General features: G+C 34.6%; 1 protein-coding gene across 9 annotated transcripts in view; it reads right to left on the reverse strand.

The window, feature by feature from the left end:
• Positions 1-24,042, reverse strand: part of ROBO1 (roundabout guidance receptor 1) — a 1,287,230-nt gene that overhangs the window by 90,002 nt on the left and 1,173,186 nt on the right. For all 9 annotated transcript variants that reach the window (XM_061430941.1, XM_061431116.1, XM_061430862.1 and 6 more), the window contains one exon: positions 123-247. In XM_061430941.1, coding sequence (XP_061286925.1) covers positions 123-247 — 125 coding nt within the window. The remainder of the gene's footprint in view (positions 1-122; positions 248-24,042) is intronic.

Genomic DNA, 24,042 nt, shown 5'->3' on the forward strand with positions numbered 1-24,042 from the left:
GGTCACTGAGAGATGTCTCAGTTCTCTTAAAGCAACAGCTATGTGACTAAATCATTTGTTGCTTTTTCTTATCTACGTGGCATTTCACCTGTGCTGACTGAAATATTAGAACAAGGTCATACCTGACTCCCCTCTCTCCTCCAGAAGATAGCTGGTTGGGGATTTCCTGTTGCCTCACACTGAAAAGTGACCGTTCGTCCCAAGGCAACCACCTGGTCACGGGGTTTCACAACAAAATGTGGAGGTTCTGAAGGAGATGAAACAGATTACCCTGAATCAAAAGCATGCAGTCACTGTCCTAATTTGAGACAATCTGCTGATATTCCAAGTGCTGCCATTAATTTATATCACTTGTTACATACTATCTAGATATACATAATGCATCAATTTTCACCCTTAATTCAATTGAAGCTAAATTGTTAACTGCATATTTATAGAGTAGAATCTGGGTAGTTTTGTAAAGACATTTTTTTTTTTTAATTACTTGATCTTCTAAGATGGACTTCAATGTTAAAAAGACTTCTTGAGCTACAATTTGACCCTTTACATTCAACATACACTCGACATTTGAACGAACAAACATTTCTCCTCATTTAGAGCTGCTTAAAGGTGTATGGACATTAATCTTACACACAAGAACCTCCTGATGTAGGCAGGTCCTAAAATTACTTTAACTGAAAAGCTCCTGAAAGGCTACTATGGAAAGTATAACCATTTAAAATCTTCAGTCCAATTACTTGAATGGAAATGAATTTAAAGTACTGGTGGAGTCAAATGCCTCTTTCATTTACATAGGCAAGAGCATGTTCAAACAGAATATATATGGAAATGAGGGCAAATTGGAAACATCTGCTCATCCTGACATTATAAATACTGCCAGCTTTGTCCAAACTGTTTGATTTATACAGCCTTAAATGGCCACTTCATCCAGCAGTAAATAGAGTGTCAGAAAATTGTGTCAGTTACACTGAGAGCAGTGGCAGCTGAAAACATTAGGTGTGCTGATGGAGTCACTGGCTTAAAAAAAAAAAAAGTTTGTTTTGGGCTGTGCTTTATGCTTGGAAAAAATGTGCACTGAATCTAAGTCTTTCTACCTACTGTTTACACTTTTCAAATTCATTTCTTATCAGTTGTCTGAAATGCTTAATTATTCTCATTTCTTGTTTCAGTTCAAATTGAAGTGAATGTTTCAAATCAGAAACATTTACAGTTTATACAGCATAATCCACTTTTTAAGACTGTTCCATTATTTCTAAACTTTTCCTTAAAAATACGCTTATGTCGGTCACTTAGGATAAGCTCTTAAAGTGAATATGAACCAAAAGTATACCCAGATTATGTTCACATACCAGTCTGCTCACAAGAATATGACTTCTTTGTTAATGAAGGTGAGGATTCGAAATAGTACTGTTTTCTCTTGCTAAATATTTTTTGGTCAATTGCATCTGGGACATCTATACAAGTATTTATAATATCTAAAATATAAAGTTTATAAAATTTACAAAATATAAACTTTCTACATTTGTGTGTATACAGGTGTGTAAAGTGAAATATAAAACCTCTTTTAAAAAGAAAATGCATATGTAAAACAGCTTGCATGGTCACCAAACTGAAGAAAGCAATTATATTTCCTAACTTTTAGATGAGTGCGCTTTCTCCTATACTCCCCTTTTATTTTTAATTGAGGTTTAGTAGAAATTATACCATTTGACTAGAAAATTACAGGAGACCTGAAAAATCAGGGCAAATGCCTTCAAATATCCTATAACTTACACGGAAGAAAATACAACGTTAGGAGAATAAGTTTAGCTCAATTTGGTAATACTGAAGTTCTAGCTTATAATTTTTTTAAAAAACTCTGATTGTAATTGAGTGGTTTACTCATGACTTTGGTAAACACCATCATTATCCAGGTATAATAACAGGCGTGTGCATCATGGCCTGGGGATTTTCCTCCACACACATCCATACAGGAGCATTTGATTCCTTAGTAAAGGGTTAGAATAATTGACATAGAAATTAGACCGGAAATTGAAAGGACTAAGACTGGATGAAATAAGCTAAATCCAGAAAAGAGTTTGGTTTGTTTCAATGAAAGAAAACCAAATGATTAATTAAATGAATGGGAGAATATGACTTTCCAATATATGCAGGGAATTTGAGTAGGAAAATATAAATGTTCAAATCACTCAGACAAGTAAAAACTTCGGGTGGTCTCTTTTCTAAATCCCAGCAGCATGTCTAATAACATGTGCCAGAATCCATGTTTCTTTTATAAAATGCCAGCTCGCCTGAAACCTCAAAGACGTGGGAACAAGGAATACAAACCCTTACGCTAACTGCATTTATCCTGCAGCAACCCTTCCACACAGGGCATTTGCCTGGAAATGAATATACTATATCTTATAGGCATATTCTTCAGCCAAGAACAACAATGACACCAGCTAGAAGGCATGTCTCAGAAAAAATCCTTTTCTACATGTATGTTAGATATTAGATGTAGACATATCTTAAGAAAAAATTTAAATGGATTAAATATGCCTCTATCTATCTTCTATCATCATTACCTATATTTAGATTGAGAAAGTAGATTACCATGTGCATCGAATTGATGTTTATGATAAAATGCTGGGATATTTTTCAAAGGCTACAAAATTTAAATTCACTATAAAAATAGATAAACATGTTATTAATGTCACATATGTGCAGTGTTGGAAATAAAATTAGAAAAGCAAAGAAAAAAAGAAAATCTACTGATAATGCAGCCATACATATTGGACTGTGTAGTTCTAAAATATTCTCCTACAATATCACCTAAATGACTATTTAACGGTATAAATATTAAGTTACCTTAATTACTTAACTAATCAATTGTCTTTAAATCTAGATTCTAATTTCCACTGTTAAACACACTGGTGAAGTTAACATTCTTTTCAATTTTATTCAAGTTGATTTCAACTGAAACTCTCCTCCCAAACCTTACAAACACTGAGTTTTAACAACCTTGCCAAACTTAGAACAGAATCTCCTAATTGGCACTTTTATATTAGTGAGATTAAACATTTATTTTCACATTACTTTGTGATTAATATCTTATTTACTGTGGATATTGTGTTCCTGTGCTTAGCTTTTTGATCTCTAGGGACTAATAATAGACTAGTTTTATCCATTTCTCAGAAACATTTTATATATATATATATATTTCCATTTATTAAAGTTTTTTCTAATGTAGTTGGGCATGTTTGTTGTTCAGTCAATATAATTATATAATAGAGATCACATAATACCTAATAAATTATATTATATAAATGTTTACTTCACTTTCATCCTTCACTTTTGCTTTCACTAAATTTGAATCCAACTATAGTTTTGCACATATGGAAAGCTTTTTTTCCCAAACAGTTTATTATTGCATTACCATTATTGAACAATTCATCTTCCTATCTGTGTTAGTATGAAATGACATCTTTAGAATATTTGTATAGATTTTTAATTTAAAACATAGATTTTTCTTAGGGTCAAAATTATTACATGAAACACCATACAGAAATATCCAAAGATGGTGCTCTAGCATCCTGAAAGTGTGTGACTGGACGCCTTCCCCAAAATATTGATTAGTGAAAGTATTCAAAAAATTTTATTTACATGACAACAGATCTTTATTATAGCAAATTTTGATACATTTTAAACACATCATGTGGTTATTTCTTACATATGAAACGAATCTGACACATAGAAATAAAAATGAGTGCAAATAGCCTTAAGTGCAAGGTTATTCACTTATAGGACTTTCAATGACTATTACTGAACAACAGTTAAACTAAGACAGATATGGATGAATTCATAAACACATTTTAGATCTCCCAAACACAAATTCTCCTCTGGGCACCTATTTTGTTCATTGTTTACCTCATGAGATATAAACTGAAATGGTACTTAAGCAAGATAAAATCCTACTCCTTGTTTTATCACTCATTTAAAAAAGAGGAAAAAAATAAAAGGATGCAGATCACACATCATTTAATAAGATAAAATTAGCAACCCCATTACCTTTCACTCTTTGTCACAGTTACCCATAGTTCCTGCAGACTTTATTCTGTGCAGTCTGTCTTTGTGGCCAATGACAAGTGAAACATGGAGGCTGATTGGTTGAAGGACATGGAAGGGTATGGATGGAAAAGGGCAAGAGAAGTTCCAGTCACAATGACACGATGATTAGAAGATGGCCAATAAAATGTCAACTTACCAGACCCAACTAAAACAAAACAAAAAAGAAAACATGGAATAAATAAAAATAAAGAAACTGAAAATGAAACAGAAAAAGTAGTAAGATTTGACTTAACCAATGATCTTTTCTTTTAAATAAAAAGAACACATTAATATTTGGATACATGGCTCATACTATCCATGAATGAATTATATTTGCTAGCATTTCTATATCATCATAAATCATTTAAGAAAAATAGAAATGAATCTTAAAATATCTACTTTTATTAAATGGCAGAGCTACAATGAATAATAGCTATAAAAGTATAAAACACTTTTCAATGACTTTACATTGTGCTACCAGATGACAGGATCAGATAACTATAAATGTAATGGGTTTAAAAGAAAAAAATACTATAAATCTTTACTGCTAATGCCACATAAGAGTAGAAATCAAACATCTTAATCAAAGATAAAGTGTTAAATCCTATAACTCCACCATCAAATTAATTTTTAAATGGTTCATGCTGCCAATGATATTCTATTAAACCCATTCTTCTCATACTTGAATAAGCATTAGAATCACCCTTAGATCTGGTTAATATACAGGTTATGATTATATAGGTCAGGACTATGACAAGGGATTCTGCAGAACCCAGGTGTTGCTGGTCATGACCATCGGCTGAGTAGTATCATTAATAAAAAGTGTTACATTTGTATCCTTGCATATTTTTCGATGAGAAAACAGGAAAAAACATAAACACATTATGAAAACAGAAAACTTAATAACACTAGTAAAGTTAGAGTCACATTACCTGTTTTCAGGGCTGAAACACTGAATATTTTAACATAGAAAGCTTGAGTAATACATATTTAAAATACTGGAAAGCAATTGTTTTGCTCATTTAGAAACAAAGGTAATTATTGTCAAATGCAGAGCCTTTTCATAATAGCCCAGTAGATACCCACAATACATTTTACTCAAATAAATAATGCCCATGTCTTCAGCAAGTCACAATTAATTAGACTTGATTGCATTTCTGTGCCTTTGATAAATGAACTATTCTAAGCACTGCTACTGTGAAATGGTAGTTTTAAAAAAGAAGTGTTCTTTTGTTCTCTCTATTGTTACCACATCTGCAAAGTTGAAAGGTAATTCAGAAATACACTTTTAACTCACACGTTCTCTTTAGTGTGAGTGAAATAGATTGTTTTTATTTTTCACTCTAAAGTAAAATCTCTAATTTTTCATTCATGCAGGCAAGAAAAGTTTAAAAAAATCTCATTTACTCAGGCATAATGTTTATCATAGCATCAAACATGCCATCCAGATTTAAAAACACACACAGAGAAGATGGGGCTTGTTTAAATTCTCAAAAGCTTCAAGATGCTGTCTTTTAAATGACAGAAAGAAATATTCAGAAACTACAAGAAAGGAAACCTGATAACTACAGCAACATAGCTTTGAGAAAACACAAAGTCATAAAATTATCTTTTGGGTAATCTCTGAAAATAAATTTGATTAGACTAATACAGTTAAAATCAAGCCTTTTTGAAAGTCAGGAAATCAGAGAATGATTCATCAATAGTTTCTAGTCATGTATTTTCAGTAATTTAAAATTTCTTAAACAGTTTCAAAAATATTTAACATGTTAGAAACCAAAAAAATCACTGGGAATTAGTTCATTTAAAATTTTAAAAGGCACTTTTCCCTTGCTTGTAGGCTTTACCAGCTGAACTGCAGTTGAATCTTTTAATTAAAATCCAGTGTGTTTAAGAATGTCCGGCTAGTGTGCTTGCATATAACATCAATGGAAATTGATAACTGTAAAATATTTCAAAGTCTGTTAAGGACCTTAAAACTTATCTAAGACAACATCTAACACAGAAGCTCCTAAAACATCAGAGGTTTTTGAGAGGACTCTATCTTGAATGATCTTTTAAGCTTTTAACAACCATGACTATCAGGAAGTGAGTCTTCTTATCTAAATGAAAACCTGCCGGACACAATTTCATTTGTTCTAGTTTCAGCAAACAAATAAATGCCATTTAGATCCTCCACATAAAATCCTTTTACTCAGTGAGAATAAATGACAGAAATGTCTTTAAATCTTTAAGTTTTTCACTGATTGCCCCTTTCTCCATATTTCTCTCAGTCAGGATGGAGGATTTTTTTTTTCCCCTATACAGAAAGCAGAGACCTTCTACACAACAGGCAGTGCCCATTACTGTTGAGTTAGATTAGTTCAGAAAGAATCAGAAAAAAATGGGTCTTTTGGATCCTGTTCATTCATTATCCTCTAATGCCCCTGGTTTATGAGCAACTTGTTTCCCACCCTCTACAGAACTCTTCTCAACTTCTTTTTCTGCTTTAAAGGCTGGGAGCACCTCTATCCCAATCCCTTTCCTCTTAAGAAAGAGGAAAAGCCTGTCTCTGTATCTCTAATAAAACAATAAAAGGTTAGCTCTGGAAGTGACCTTAGAATTTATCAGTCTAAGAAATTAAATTGTTAAAAATAACTTCTTCAAGGTTACAGATGCCTAACCGAAGACAGTCTTCCAGGTTTCTTGACTAAATCCAAGTCTGTACAAATTCTCCTACTAGTTAATCAGTTTGGGGAGAATGATATGCAATAGGACAAATAATCTATTTCATTTTACATAAACTGTTTAACCTAAAATCCTTACTACCTATGCATGAAAGCAATTTTAAAGTATTCCTCATGATATTAAAATTCTTTAAAGAATATTCAGCTATAGTTTGAAAAAGACATGGGAAAGTAACAGGTGAGAAGAAAAGAGACCTAAAGCCTTTTAAAAAGTTCACCTTTGGGAGGAAAAAAAGTAATCATTTCTTAAGGGTAAATCAACTTTAAATCAATTCTTATCTTGAAGTGACATTTTATGTCAATATGCATTGAAAAAATAATACACTTTTGAAGATGAGGACAAATAATATTTTGACAAAAATACTTCTTAGGGTAAATGTGCCAAATAGGAAGTTAAAATAACTTTACAAAATAAATACATATTTTTAAGAGGAAAAATACCTTACTAATTTTTGTCTTTTAACGTTTCAACACTGTGCAGATTATAATCCATCTTCAGGAACAGATTGAAATTTCTTTACATTGTAGGGAGTTTGGAAAGGGGTGAAGGATTGGAGAATTTGCCCTAAATCCGAGTTTGTATATGAAACATAGTGTTTTCACCTAGATTTTATTTTCTTGAGGTTGGGTGCAGGAGGAAGAGGAGTTAAGCAAAATCTAAAATACACACACACACACATTTATATAATATAATTATAAAATTCTGGTACCCTTTTGATTCAAAAGGAGAAATGGGATAGCACTCTAAAATATTTGGAGATATACAAATTACATACTTGAGTAACAGTTTTTAGAAAATGAACTGTTTAAAATGGTATAGGGAATTTAGCCTTTCTCTCTCCCATTCTCCCACGCCCTCCTCCCCTACACACAAATACATATACACATGATAATAGAGTAAAAGATTTTCTTCCTCTTTTGAATGGGTCACCAAAAAACTCCAGATTATTTAATTAGTCTGAACTCTTCTGTATTCTAAGAATGTACACTATTCAGACAATAATCTTTTGGTATAAATAAGAGAAGAAGCTAAGAGCGAAGACACAAAAATGAAGGAAGCAAAGAATGAAGCAAGGGAGGTGGGGAGGAAAGGAGAAATAAAAGACTCATTTCTTCTATCTGCTTGTCATATTCAGGAGACATGAGCCAGAAAGATGATAAATGTTTGAAAAAATTACACAGAAGCCGGAGGAAGAGGCCTTTTTTTGGTCTGAGAAAACAAGTCAGCTGGACAGATACTTAAGACATCTTCAGATTATGTCTAATAAATACAGGGACCAGCCAATCTTTATAACTACTTAGGCCAGAAGAGAAGAAGATAATGGGCCTAAATAATAGCATGGATACTTAGGAAAAGTAGAGAAAAGAAGCAGTTAACAGTAAAGGTCACTGAACCATGAATTGGTTGCCAACTGTGATGTCTCTAGAGGTCTTTAAATATGGGATTTATTTCCATTTGGCCACAACAGCTTAGCAATATAACCCTGTCTGGTAAAGAAATAGAGTAGTTGACTCTTAAAGTGCTTTCTACACTGTGATTTTAAGACTATGGAAATTCAGAGGTAAAGCAGGACAATAGATATACCCCTCTGCCTCCAATATTTTTCCTTTAATTATGTACATACAAATGGATACCCTACTAGAAAATGTCCTGGGAAATATTCTTTTCAGTTAACATTACCTAAAGTTGATGAGGTACTTTAAACACATATCTCATAATATAAATCCAGTTGATACCAGAAAATTGCAAGAAATTAAAATATTTGCAAGTTTAGCACAAAGGTAAAGTTACAATTTGGATATTTTCATATTGAAATCTTTATTTTTGAAGCATAATGGCAAAAATTTTGAATTTGTACTTATGAATTAGATAAAGTATCCAGATTCTTCATTGTCAGCAATGGGTCATACAATTATTTTCATTATTAGTAGCTAAACAGTAGTGAATCCCTAAAATGATGTGATTTTTCTCATTCTCATACATTGTGCTTTTTGAACAGCAAGGTTCAATGAACAAATATTACAGACTGGAATTGTAAATATCACATTCCAGAAGAATATGAATAAAGTAGTGAGTTATAAGATTTTTTTGAGAAGAAGTACATTTGAATAAAATAGAAGAACACTCAAATATTTAAGCACTGAAGCTATCTGCAGTTGAATTGACAAAACCCAGTCACTGTTACACCAGAGAAATTATATGCATAGATACTCATGAATGATATTATCTCTAACAATTAAAAACTCTCAAGATATGTTAATATGAGATATGATTTCTTTTTAGGGAAAAGACTGAGTTTAACATAAAAGCCTGTCATTATGTCTTTCAAGTCTTCAGGCATACAAAATAGAGTGACTAAGAAGGACATTTTTAGAATATATTTAATTGGTACATAAAATACCATGAACTTTTCCCCTCCACTTAACTATCTCACTTTATTCTTTAGGACAGTAGCTCCAGAAACAATTCTGATTGTCACAGCTGAAGTGGGGGTGCTTTGGGCGTCTACAAGGCAGAGGTCAGAGATGCTGATAAATATTCTATAACACACAAGAAAGCTTCCCATAACAAAGCATGATCCAACCCAAAATGCCAATAGAACCATGACTGAAAACTTTGCTATCTGCACAAAATATTTTGCACTATGCCTGATACACAAAATACCTTGCACTATGCCAGAAAAAGTTAATAAACTCCTTATTCCCTTCTATTTCTAAAAATGTCCCCACTGTACCCCAAAACAGTTATTAAATGGTGAAACTTGTTATTTGCCTGCTAAAGAGTCTGAAACTGAAATGCAGGTATCCAGCAATCTATGACCATGTGTATGCCACCTGACATAGGATCTCAGGATCATTTTTTGGTGGTATCGGTATCAGTTCAGTCGCTCAGTCGCTTCCGACTCTTTGCGACCCCTGGACCGCAGCACGCCAGGCCTCCCTGTCCATCACCAACTCCCAGAGTTTACCCAAGCTCATGTCTATTAAGTTGGTGATGCATCCAGCCATTTCATCCTCTGTCATCCCCTTCTCCTCCTGCCTTCAATCTTTCCCAGCATCAAGGTCTTTTCAAATGAGGGAGTTCTTCGCATCAGCTGGTCAAAGTATTGGAGTTTCAGCTTCAACATCAGTCCTTCCAATGAACACTCAGGACTGCTGGCTTCCTTTAGGATGGACTGGTTGGATCTCCTTGCAATTTTGGTGGTAACAGTCCCTAAATCAATTTAGAAAGCCAGAAACCTAGATCTTTCTTTTTTTCTTCCTTGAGATATACAATTCATTACCAAATTCCATAGCTTTTACTTCATAACTATTTCTCCATTCCATCCACCTCTTTCTAACTCTATTACCACCACCTTGGGCAAGTTATGCAACAGCAATCACCGGAAATAATGCCTTGCTTTTTTCCCATTCCAACCTCACAAAGCAACCAGAATGCTTAAAAACTAAACTAATCTTATTATAGCACATTTAGCACAAAAGCCTTCAATAGGGTCTCATTGCTCTTAGAGCAAAATCCCTAACATGGCCTTGCTAAGTAATTCTTTGGTGTTTTCTCATATTCCTTCCCTCCCCCACCTTTCTAACTTAGCTATATAGGTCTTCTTCTCATTCTTGAGTGACCTTTGCTCCTTATTACTTCTGGTCCTGTTTATGCTATACCCTGAGATCCTCCTATTTTAAATTCCTACTCATCTCAGCCCTTAGCTAAAACAAACAAACAAAAAAATATTTCTTCAAGGAGCTACCTTAAATTTGATACTAAATCTTATCAGAATGCTACTATGTTCTCACAGAGACCTAAACTTTTTTTCTAGAGCATTTAACTATAGTCTTAAACTATAAATTTGTAATTATTCTATAGATGTCTATTTCTTAAAATAGCCTGTAAGTTCTATGAGGGCAAGTATTTAATTATTTTGTTTTCCGTCATTTCTCTAAAACTTATCGAGTTGAGGACACTATTTACATTGCATTCAAATATCTGTTGAAAGAGTGAACAAATGACAATAATGTCCCCAGTTGAAGGCACTTTCTTCCACCCATACCTTTAAAAATCCACTTTTTAAATTCTGCTGATACTATAGATATTTGTGTATATCTCTCTTTATCAATAAGCTCCATAAAAGCAGGCTTACTATCTATGCACTCACTGTGTCTTGTGTATTGTTTTATACACAGAAGGTGCTCCAAAATTTGTTTAGTTGAAAATCTGGGACCCTTATCTTCAAATAGCATAAGTCATGGAGGGTCAGCGTTAAAGTACTTGATGGCATAATAATAAAACTACTCAACTGACAGTTAAATAACTTTGGATCAGATTCTCTGCAAAATTAATCAGATATATCCTGCATAAATCACATAACCTTTTACGTCTCAATTTAATGAAGATCCATCAACGTTAGGTAACTATGTGTCAGATCATACACTAGAAACCTTCCCAGCAACTCTGTACAAGAGTTCAATATGCCAATTTTGTAGAGGGAGAAATATGAAGGTTAAGTAATTTTCTTAAAATCATTTATCAGGTAAGACATGGAAGATTGGCACTCAGGTCTGTCCAGCTCTTTTAATTCTTGCTGTTTTTGGAATACTGCATGACTTGTTTGTTTAAATTAAAAAAAAAAATGTTAAACCTTCATTTCAGTTGCTCAGTCGTTTCTGACTCTGCGACCCCAAGGACTGCAGCACACCAGGCTTCACTGTCCATCAACAAATCCCAGAGCTTGCTCAAACACATGTCCATCGAGTTGGATGGTGATGGTTGGTGCCATCCAACCATCTCATCCTCTGTCGTCCCCTTCTCCTCCTTATTAAACCTTATTCTAATGTAAATTTGGTTCTAAAATCTTTTGGCTCCATGACATAAACAAAATAACTTTCAATGAAAAATTATTTACAAGGCAGCCACTGAATGAGAGAAAATATGTGCAAATTATATTTCTGATAAGGGGTTATTATCCAAGAAACTCATACAACTCGATAGCAAAAAAAACAAATAATCTGATTTGAAAAATGAGTAGAAAATCTGACTAGACATTTTTCCAAGAAGACATATAGATGGCCAACAGTGACATGAAAAGATGCTCAACATCACTAACCCTGAAGGAAATGCAAATCAAAAGCACAATAGGATATCACCTCACATATATTAGAATAGTTATAATTAAAAAGACAAGAGGGACTTCTCTGTGGCTAAGAGTATACACTCCCAATGCAGGGGGCCTGGGTTCAATCCTTCGTTAGGAAACTAGATTCTACATGCTGCAACTGAGAGTTCACAGGCCACAACTAAAGATTCTGCATACTGCAACTAAGACTCCATGCAGCCATATAAATAAGTGAATATTAAATAAACAAACAAAAAACAAGAAATAGGAATGTTGACAAGGATGTGGAGAAAATAGTATACTTTGTGTATTAGTGAGAATGTAAATGCGTGAGGCCACTATAGAAAACAATATAGAGGGTCCTCAAAAAATTAAAAATAAAACTTCCATATGATCCAGCAGTTCCACTCTTGGGTATTCATGCAAAGCAAACAAAAACACTAATTTTTATATATATATATATATATATATACACACACACACACACACACCCCCTATGTTCATTGCAGAATTATTTACAATAATCAAGACTTAGAAAAAATCTAAATGTCCATTACTGGATGAACGGATAAAGAAATATAAACTGATTAGCTAAATACATACATACATACACAATGGAATACTATAAAGCCACAAAAAGGATATCCTGTAATCTGAGATGACATGGATGGACCCTGAAGGTATTATGCTAATTGAAATAAGTCAGGCAGAGGAAGAAAAATACTATATGACCTCACTCATATGTGGAATTTAAAACAAAAAATAAAACAAAACAAGTTTATAGATACAGAGAACAGATTGATGATTGCCTAAGTTGAGGGTGAGGGGGACGTGGAATGGATGAAAGAGGTCAAAAGTTACGAATTCCAAGTTATAGTAAATAAATAAATTTTATAATGGAAGATATAATGTACAATAGAGGGAATATATTTACTAATATACTACTGCATTCTTGAAAGTTGCTAAGAGAGTAAATCTTAAAAGTTCTCATCACCAGGAAAAAATTTCTAACTATATATGGTGATGGATAACTAGACATATTGTGCTGATCACTTTGCAATGTATATAAATATAGAATCATTATATTGCACACCTAAAACTAATTATACCTTAACAGAAAAGACATTATTTAAATGAATATTCTTTATATTAATATATGAAATTAACATGCATACATAATTATTCTGTGTCACATATGGGCATGTTTAACACACATAAAAAGGTTTTGGGGGAGGAAATGACTCATGTTATATTCTATTTTCTCATTAAAAAAGAACAATGTCCAAACAGCCAATTCCATCTCTGCAAAATGATGTGATGTAACCTTTTAAGATAACTACTGTGAACGTCAAATGTATGCAACCAAGTATCAAATGTATATGTTCAGTTTGCTATACATTATAAAAACAACTCTGACCTCAGTTCTTTCTTAAGTAAAAAAGAGACCTCATCCTTGTCTAGTATTCAATATCTCAACAATCCAGTACAGAAATGATGTAACTTATCATTATTTCCAATAAGCCTAAATCAGGTCAAATTTACTTATTATCAATTATATTTATTCATTTAGTATTTATTCATTGGGGGGAATAAAAAGCCTAAGTAAAAACACAAGTGAAAGTGAAGTCGCTCAGTCGTGTCCAACTCTTTGCGACCCCATGGACTGTAGCCTACCAGGCTCCTCTGTCTATGGGATTTTCCAGGCGATAGTACTGGAGTGGATTGCCATTTCCTTCTCCAGGGGATCTTCCCGACCCAGGGATTGAACCCGGGTCTCCCGCATTGTAGACAGGCGCTTTACTGTCTGAGCCACCCACCCCTCAATCTCTTTACTAATGATCTAAAAAGAACACTGTTTGAAATGGCTCTTCTGTCATCCACAACATCAACTTTTTAAAAGTACCTTTTAAAATGCCATATCTATCAGTTTTAATTGTGCAGTGCTCTAAATTTTCTCCTAATAACACTGACCCACAAAATACAAAATAAATGCCCTACAGCTAAAGCTAACTTTAACAACCATTGAAATATTTTCTTACTCTCATAATTTTGCTATAAAGCAATTACTCAGCTATATTTTGTCTTATACTTATTTTAGTATTTTCCATAGGTGTGTTTATACTGGCACATAATTTATCAAGTAGAGAGTATAACAGTTTAAAAGCAATTAAAATGCTCATGGTGTTTTAATCAGTTTTGCAAACTTTATGTAAGATATTAATAGGTAGTAATTTTTAATTAATACAAAATCTTTTAAAAAATGAAATAAAAAGAAGCATATTGCATTTTAAATTGTTGAAATAAGGCTCAGAGGACACCAGTTGCTGTATAATGTAACTATTCTAGTGATGACCCTAATGTTTGGAATATATAGAAATGATTTGTGAATCTGTAAGGATGAATACTGTTCAGCATCATTATTCATTCTGTGTATACCTATAAAATATTTAAAATGATAGCAAGCAAATAATAAAATTTGATACATATAGATGCATTGATAAGCCATAATTTTCAATTATCTTGCATATTTAATTTATCCAGGTTTATCACAAGAAAAGGCTGTCCTTAAAGTCAAACAGTCTAAAATCATTCTCTTTATGATTATTCTCTCTTAAACAATGAGTTACCTCAATCATTTATGTCCTAGTAATTCTGGATAAAACAGAATAAATATATCAATGTAAATTAACTTAGGATTTTTTTACACTATTCACAAAATCACAACATAATTTCACATCTTAAAGTTATGTAAGATTGTTGGTAATGAATTTAATGTTTTAAAATGAGCTGCCCATAAATGACTAGAGCAAGAGACTAATCTACTTTTTCAAATTTCATTCTCAGGCTGAGTAATGCAGATGCTTCAGATTCACACAACTCAGTTACATCTTTCCAGGTTGCTTTCATTATTTCAGAATGTAGGTTTCTAAAGATGGTTACGAAGTCATCCATCTATATAATTGAGCAATGAGAAAAATGTATCCACTGTTATGTAGATGAATAAATTCCAGTAAAGCTCATAACACAATGGAAGATCCATGATGTGCTGTTTACTAGTGTGGTGCTGTGTCTGTATTTGTCACAGAATCACATTATGTACCAATTATTTCTTGTACCTGACTGCTCTACTTATTTCTTCAAATACTTGCTTGGCAAAAAAAAAAAAAAAAGTAAGATAGTGTTTCAAGTTCTCTATAGGAAGGTTATGTGGAGAATTGCTTTTTCTTTTGAATAATTTTCAAGATTTATATCAATTTGTGTGAAATAACTGAAAGCAACCCAAAACCTTCATGAGTAAATCAAAGAAATCTAAGGGAATGTCACATCTTCAGCAGTCATTAGAGTCAAAATGGCTATCTCTGAAAGGCTATAAGAACACAAGAAGCTCTTTACTTTATCCTTTCTACCAAAAAAAAAAAAAAAAATAAAGGAAAAGAATCATAGGCCATAATGCTACTGAGTCTCAATCAAATCAAATACCATTTAAAAAAAAAAAAAAAAAACAGCAGGAGTGGAGCTCAGCATCCTATTTATGCCACCGGATCAGAACAGTTAGGAGAGGGGAAGCCATTCTCACAAATCATTCTCTTGTTAAATTCTGTAGTGGGACTTCATTAAACCTCTTGGCTCTTAGCACTCCACTTTCAGCCTGTTCACAAAGAGCTCAGCTGGCAATACTGACTCTTTAAAAGTCTTCAATCACACATTGTCTTTGGGGGTTTTCTTCGTATAACCACAAATCATTTCTTTCTCATTAGCTCCTCAAATCTTCAGTTAAATTTTCTTAAAACATTATTTTTAACTACAAAGCAACCAACAGCAACAACACAAAAAGCCACAACAAATCCCATAAGGGGGGTATTCTGAATAAGTATTGAGTTCAACATTAAGAGTAGCAATACATATAATAGGAGGTGGTAAATATATATATATATATATATACACACATACATATAAAACACTCTGTGTGTGTGTGTGTGTGTGTGTGTGTGTGTCCCATTCCCTGAAGCCCTGAAGTGCTGTTTACTCTAGTACCACTGACTTTACCGGGCCTTTGTGGCTTACTGCCACGTGTCATGAAGAATCATTCCCCAAAGAACCAGCCTGCCATCTCTTGTCAGAGCGTGGCAAACATGTCTCACACATATCAAGCTTCTTAAATTCATCAGGTAAAACTTTGAGGGCCTCATAATATGTGTTTCCTCAAAATGTTGAACTCACAATTTTGGGGTTTTTTTTTAATCTGAAATATTTTATTTACCATTTCAAGTAGTGAACTCACAGTCCTTAACAACAATCTTGGATTATAGTAAACCTGACTTGAACCTGCAAAAAAGGCCCTCTGACACTGTTAGTTTTGGCTCTGACTCAAATAACCACCTTTGGTCAGAAACAATGTACTATTATACTGCCAGCTTTTCTGAAATCAGCAATTTAAGCAAAGTGTTCCAACAAATGATTTAAATGAAGTCAACATCAAAGAAAGGGAATTCAGAACTGAAGGGTCCAGTTTTTTCTCTCTTACTTTTTTTCTCTTTAGATATTATACCAGCTCTAAAAAGCAATATGACTCTTAAACTCAATCAGATCTCATATGCTGATAAAAAGCTAAACATGGTGAAGCCTGTTTATGGGAACCACAAACTTACAAAAAGGCCTTTCTTTCCTCTAGAGTTTGTTTTTGAATGCAAGTTTATAGAAGTTTATCCCTCACTACTGGCAATAAAATCCACAATCAACTACATTGTTTTATTTCTACTCAAATTTTAATTTTACATCCTGAAATAATTATATAGTGGTCCAGTAAAAAAAAAGGCCAGACATACAACATGCGATATTGTGTAAGATTCACATGCGGTTTGGTAATCTTCAAAGCTGTTATTTCACATCTTAGAAAAGGTTCAATGCACAAATGTGCATTTGTTTTAAATCTGTACTTCTGATCCATTTTTGAGACTGTTAAAGTTTTAAATTATATAGTAGTTATTACTGGAGACCATCTATCAAATGATTTTTAACTCTAACTCAATTGTTCCAATATATGGATTATAACTATGGAAGAAGCAATGAATGAATTGAGTATTATTTATTTCAGCAGGAAATTTAGCAGCATTGAACATATTAGGAGGGAAAATAATTATGTTTAAAGATCAAAGGGAGTCATGTTAATTATGGATCTGTTTTAAAAAAAAAACTATTTGGGTCTCAAATGTACGTCAAATACACACAATTAATAAAAACAAAAAACATTTTAAACTAAATGTAGAATTTTTTGTGTGTATCTAACTTATTTTCTGTTTCCTGAAGCAACTAGAATAAGAATTTACATTTTTTTTAAAACCACAGTTACAGAAGACTTGATAGTCATTTTTTACTTAAAAGTGTTTACCGTGTAAAGTGTATCTGTGTAAAGTGATGGAGGTGCACATATGACTCTGACTTTAATCTCTTCATACAGCCAGTGACAGGCACCTAAAGGGCACGAAAGCTACATGCAGTCCTGATTCTGACACATATGAAGACACGTCGCTGGAATGACCTCTTTCTCTTTCTATTCCTTCTTCATATCATCTTTATTGCTTCTTTTATTGAGCATTTCAATGCTTCACAGTGTGCTACCATTTCATATTAGCTCATTAATTTCCACAAAGTCCTATGAGGAAGATATTCTCACTCCCATTTTACAGATGAGAAACCTAAGAATCAGAGATTTCATTTCTTCTATATTCAGCTTTTGAATCCATATGTGTGTCAGAAAAGAGTGTGTTATTAGTTCTACCCTACAGAATTTTCCTAAAGCAGCAGCAAAAATATGTCCCTAAAACACAGTCCAACAAATTTTGAGGACTGATTTTGACAGACCGGCCTCAGTATTAAAGAACCAAAGAAAATTATAATTGCATACAAGCAAAACAATTACCAAACTATGCATCAATCAGCTATAAAAAACTTTCAAATCTCTATGGTCAAAATAAATATTACTGGGACTCTAATGGGTTTTAAGGTGTTTTGGAAGAAGATGAGAAAAATAATCATAACAACCACCACTTTTGCATAAGCACTTCATAACCCATAAACCACTTTTTAAAAATATAAATTCATTTATTTATTTGGAGGCTAATTACTTTACAATATTGTATTGGTTTTGGCATACATCAACATGAATCCACCCCGGGTGTACACATGTTTCCCATCCTGCACAGCCCTCCCACCTCCCTCCCCATACCATCCTTCTGGGTCATCCCAGTGCACCAGCCCCAAGCATCCTGTATTATGCATCAAACCTGGACTGGCGATTCCTTTCATATATGATATTATACATGTTTCAATGCCATTCTCCCTAATCATCCTCCCCCTCCCTCTCCCACAGAGTCCAAAAGACTGTTCTATACATCTGTGTCTCTTTTGCTGTCTCACATACAGGGTTACCATTACCATCTTTCTAAATTCCATATATATGCGTTAGTATACTGTATTGGTGTTTTATTTCTGGCTTACTTTGCTCTGTATAATAGGCTCCAGTTTCATTCACCTCATTAGAACTGATTCAAATGTATTCTTTTTAATGGCTGAGTAATACTCCATTGTGTATATGGACCACAGCTTTCTTATCCATTTGTCTGCTGATGGACATCTAGGTTGCTTCCATGTCTTGGCTATTATAAACAGTGCTGCGATGAACATTGGGGTACACGTGTCTCTTTCAATTCTGGTTTCCTCGGCGTGTATGCCCAGCAGTAGGATTGCTGGATCATAAGGCAGTTCTATTTCCAGTTTTTTAAGGAATCTCCACACTGTTCTCCATAGTGGCTGTACTAGTTTGCATTCCCACCAAGAGTGTAAAGGGTTCCCTTTTCTCCACACCCTCTTCAGCATTTATTTCTTGTAGACTTTTGGATCGCAGCCATTCTGACTGGCATGAAATGGTACCTCACTGTGGTTTTGATTTGCATTTCTCTGATAATGAGTGATGTTGAGTATCTTTTCATGTGTTCGTTGGCCATCTGTATGTCTTCTTTGGAGAAATGTCTGTTTAGTTCTTTGCCCCACTTTTTGATTGGGTCGTTTATTTTTCTGGAGTTGAGCTTCAGGAGTTGCTTGTATATTTTTGAGATTAGTTCTTTGTCAGGTGCTTCACTTGCTATTATTTCCTCCCATTCTGAACGCTGTCGTTTCACCTTGCTTAGAGTTTCCTTTGTTGTGCAAAAGCTTTTAACCATAAACCACTTTTATGAGACTGCTTTTATTTTCTTATTTGTTTTTTAAAACTTTCTATCATGTTTGATGTTTACAGTCCATGTACATTCACTTTCTTTTCAACAGATGAGAACACTGACTCAAAGAAGTTAACTGACTTGCAGGGCAGTCCTTGATTGGCTCAGACAGAAAATGGTACATGAACATCAGTGATGCTCCTAAGACTGCAATAAGCAATGAGACTAAGAAGGCAAAGTAAACAAAGTGTACCTGCAAGGAAGATATTAAGCAGAAGATATTAAGAAGAGGTGGCAGGAATACACAGAACTATACAAAAAAGATCTTCATGACCAAGATAATCACGATGGTGTGATCACTCATCTAGAGCCAGACATCCTGGAATGTGAAGTCAAGTGGGCCTTAGAAAGCATCACTATGAACCAAGCTAGTGGAGGTGATGGAATTCCACTTGAGCTATTTCAAATCCTGAAAGATGATGCTGTGAAAGTGCTGCACTCAATCTGCCAGCAAATTTGGAAAACTCAGCAGTGGCCACAGGACTGGAAAAGGGCAGTTTTCATTCCAATCCCAAAGAAAGGCAATGCCAAAGAATGCTCAAACTACCGCACAATTGCACTCATCTCACACGCTAGTAAAGTAATGCTCAAAATTCTCCAAGCCAGGCTTCAGCAATACATGAACCGTGAACTTTCAGATGTTCAAGCTGGTTTTAGAAAAAGCAAAGGAACCAGAGATCAAATTGCCAACATCTGCTGGATCATGGAAAAAGCAAGAGAATTCCAGAAAAACATCTATTTCTGCTTTATTGACTATGCCAAAGCCTTTGACTGTGTGGATCACAATAAACTGTGGAAAATTCTGAAAGAGATGGGAATACCAGATCACCTGACCTGCCTCTTGAGAAACCTGTATGGAGTTCAGGAAGCAACAATTAGAACTGGACATGGAACAAGACTGGTTCCAAATAGGAAAAGGAGTACATCAAGGCTGTATATTGTCACCCTGCTTATTTAAATTCTATGCAAAGTACATCATGAGAAACACTGGGCTGGAAGAAGCACAAGTTGGAATCAAGATTTCTGGGAGAAATATCAATAACCTCAGATATGCAGATGATACCACCCTTATGGCAGAAAGTGAAGAGGAACTAAAAAGCCTCTTGATGAAAGTGAAAGGAGAGTAAAAAAGTTGGCTTAAAGCTCAACATTCAGAAAACGAAGATCATGAAATCTGGTCCCATCACTTCATGGCAAATAGATGGGGAAACAGTGGAAACAGTGTCAGACTTTATTTTTGGGGGGCTCCAAAATCACTGTGGATGGTGACTGCAGCCATGAAATTGAAAGACACTTACTCCTTGAAGAAAAGTTATGACCAACCTAGATAGCATATTCAAAAGCAGAGACATTACTTGGCCAACAAAGGTCCGTCTAGTCAAGGATATGGTTTTTCCAGTGGTCATGTATGGATGTGAGAGTTGGACTGTGAAGAAAGCTGAGTGCTGAAGAATTGATGCTTTTGAACTATGGTATTGGAGAAGACTCTTGAGAGTCCCTTGGACTGCAAGGAGATTCAACTGGTCCATTCTGAAGGAGATCAGCCCTGGGATTTCTTTAGAAGGAATGATTCTAAAGCTGAAACTCAAGTACTTTGGCCACCTCATGTGAAGAGTTGACTCATTGCAGAAGACTCTGATGCTGGGAGGGATTGGGGGTGTGAGGAGAAGGGTACGACAGAGGATGAGATGGCTCGATGGCATCACTGACTTGATGGACGTGAGTTTGAGTGAGCTCCAGGAGCTGGTGATGGACAGGGAGGCCTGGCATGCTGCGATTCTTGGGGTCGCAAAGAGTCGGACACGACTGAGTGACTGAACTGATCTGAACTGAACCTGCAAGGAACTCCCAGTCAACTGAGCAGATATTGAAATGCAATAAGGGTGGCAACAGAATCCAATGCATCCATGAACACGTATCCCTAGCCTGATACTGGGGTGAGGACTGTCTGCAAAGCTTTCTGGAACATGCCTACCTAAGCTGTGTCCAAGGACAGGAGTAGTTACAGAAGAATTACGGATTAATTACAGATAGAAGATGTAGAAGATAGGTCAATGGGGGCAGGGCATTTTAGACCAAGACTTAGGAAAAGAAAAGCCCAGACATAATGGACATGGTGACATTTACATGAAAAAAAAAATGTGAACAATATAATACTACTACCCTGAAGGCAGGAACCAGAGAGGACTAAGTAGCTAGGCAGAGCAGTATTGAAGTATTTCGAATCCTATCATTAGAGATGGGAAGCCTGACTATGTTTTATGGATGGAACTAATATAACTCAATCTGTGTTTCACGTCAACGTACCTGTTGTGTGGAAGATGGATTCTATGATACAAGATGGAGGCAAAGAAACTGGTTAGATGTTAACAGTTTCACTGGGCAAGAGATAATAAAGCTGTGATAAGAAGTTACGAAAGGTGTTGACAGATATTTAAAAAGCAAAATAAATAAGATTTTAAGGTGACTGACATTTGAGATATGGAAGAGTAAAGCATGACCCCACCAACACCTAAGCTGCCTACTACTGTGTATCTGCATGTTGCATTTCCACCAGCTGAAATGAAGAATACGGAAAAATTCAGCTTCTTACGGCTCGTCTGCACCTGTGTTCACTGCATCACTACTATTTCCTCTGAATTAATACTCCCACACTGGGTAAGGAGAATCTTAAAAGCTTAGGCAAACCTGAGAGTTCCTTCTTGTTTTACTGAAAATCATAATTATGGTTCAATTCCCAATTCATTGGGGTGTTAAATAGGGGTCAGTCATAGACTGTAGTGCCCAAGATATTTCAGCAAAGGTTTTCTGTTTTTGTTTTGAGGCACAGAGTTCACCAGCAGCAAAAAGAGGAGCTCTAGGAAACATTCCATCAGTAGTAATAAAGTCAGCAAAAAGACTGCACTGGTCTTTTTTTTTTTTTTTTTGCCATTGTGTCTCTCTGGTCCCAGTCAATCTTAGGCTTCAAGGCTCAGCGTTCCAGAGGCTGTCAGTGGATAATCAATTCTAACGAAGAAGCGCTCTGCTCCTTCATTGCATGGAAGGCAGAATACTTATGGGAAACATCAGACAAAATAATATTTCTTCAGGACAGAATAGAATGCGCATCCTTGTGATGATTCATGTGAACATTCCTATTGTATGCCAAGAATACATTTAAAGAGATAGCAACATCATTCATGATACCATATTTTAGAACTAAAAAAAAAATAATAAAATAATAAAACAGTTGATGAAATGGAGAGAATGGAGCAATTTCACATCAAGGGAAGACAAATGGACAAGCACTTATAGGAAAAGAGCTGGAGTTTCACAGAAATCCCATTTGTCTGGTTACAGAGCATCACCTGGTTTAGAGATGTGTGGCATCTGCCTTTTCTTTTAACAGAGCTATTGCTGAAAGGGCAGAAAAAGCAACTGTTTCTTAAGCTTCAAAGACTAACTGGTCCCTGTGAGAGGCCTGTGGAGAGTGCAGTGGGGTGTGAACTGAACGTCCAGCTTCCTGTGTCTGACTGGCCCAGCACTCAGGGCTACAGGGAAATGAAGGACTGTATGTCTTTTAGTGCCTATTGTAAGAAAGACATACAAAATGGGATTAGATTTTCTTAATGGTTCAAGTCAGCAGAGATAACATGTGATTGCTTGGGAAATGGCTGGTATATGGAAGTTCTTTTTCATTTCGGTTTCCTGTGACAGACACAGCAATGGGAATACGATCACTCTGGTGATAGAGAGTCACAAATTTACTTTGTCAATGAAATTGTGACAGTAATAAGAGCTGCTTTATCTGTGAAGTAGCAAAGGGAGTGGAAAGATTAATAATGCCATCGACTTTACCCTGTTTAAGCAATGAATATCACTGAACCAAAGAACTGTAAAAAAATCTTAGGGTGGAGGACAAACTTGGAAATGGGAGAAATTTGGAGTTAAAACTCTTGAGGTTTTATCAACTATCTTTCTTTCAACAGAGCATGCTTCAAAACATGGAATTATTTAAAAAGCTATAGATATGATTGCCATCATAAATCCAAATTTTAAATATTTTTCCATTACTAGAAGTGCTAAATAAAGTTATTTTTCTTCCCTTATTTTTCTATAAGTGTCTTGAAGGGGCAACCATCATGATTTTCTAAAAGGCTACTTTCAACAAAGAAACAAATGTACCCACTTTTTACATTAACTATGAATTTATTCAAAAATGAAAACAAGTAGGAAAACAGGTTGACCATCATGTAATTTCACATGATGAAGAATCTCAAGGCCCACCTGGCGCACATCTAATAAAGGCCTAATAGGTGTAGGTTAAGATAGTAAAATTATATAAAACAAACCCACAACCATTCTCAAAACACCAACCAGAGGCATATATTTCAACAGTTTCAATGGCACACTGTTTAAAAACTTGGCTGGGTGCCTCTCTGCATCTATTCTGTTCCAGTTGGACTTTACATTTTATAGGTATGTCACAACCTATAAAATGGTTATATATACCACATTATATATCTATTTCCTTAAAAGATGGGGCCATTGTGCAATATGCAACACTAGTTTAGAAGATAATTCATTTCTACCATGACAGCAATCTTAACACTTGTTGACATTAAAATGCAAATATAATAATGATTCAGTGACTGAACAACAACAACATAATCAATCAAAATTGACACAATATTTCTTTAAAAAGATGCTTGAATTTGTTTGTGTATTTTAGGTTTACAAATAGAATTCTTGAGGAGGTGTGTAAATGTTATTACCGGATGGAGGGAAAATGGTGCATACAAACACAAGGCATAAATATAACAATATTGATGATTTACATCTATAGATAATAATATTTTGATT

The sequence above is a fragment of the Bos javanicus genome, chromosome 1 (assembly GCF_032452875.1).
Source record: "Bos javanicus breed banteng chromosome 1, ARS-OSU_banteng_1.0, whole genome shotgun sequence".
In the NCBI taxonomy this organism is placed as follows: Eukaryota; Metazoa; Chordata; class Mammalia; order Artiodactyla; family Bovidae; genus Bos; species Bos javanicus.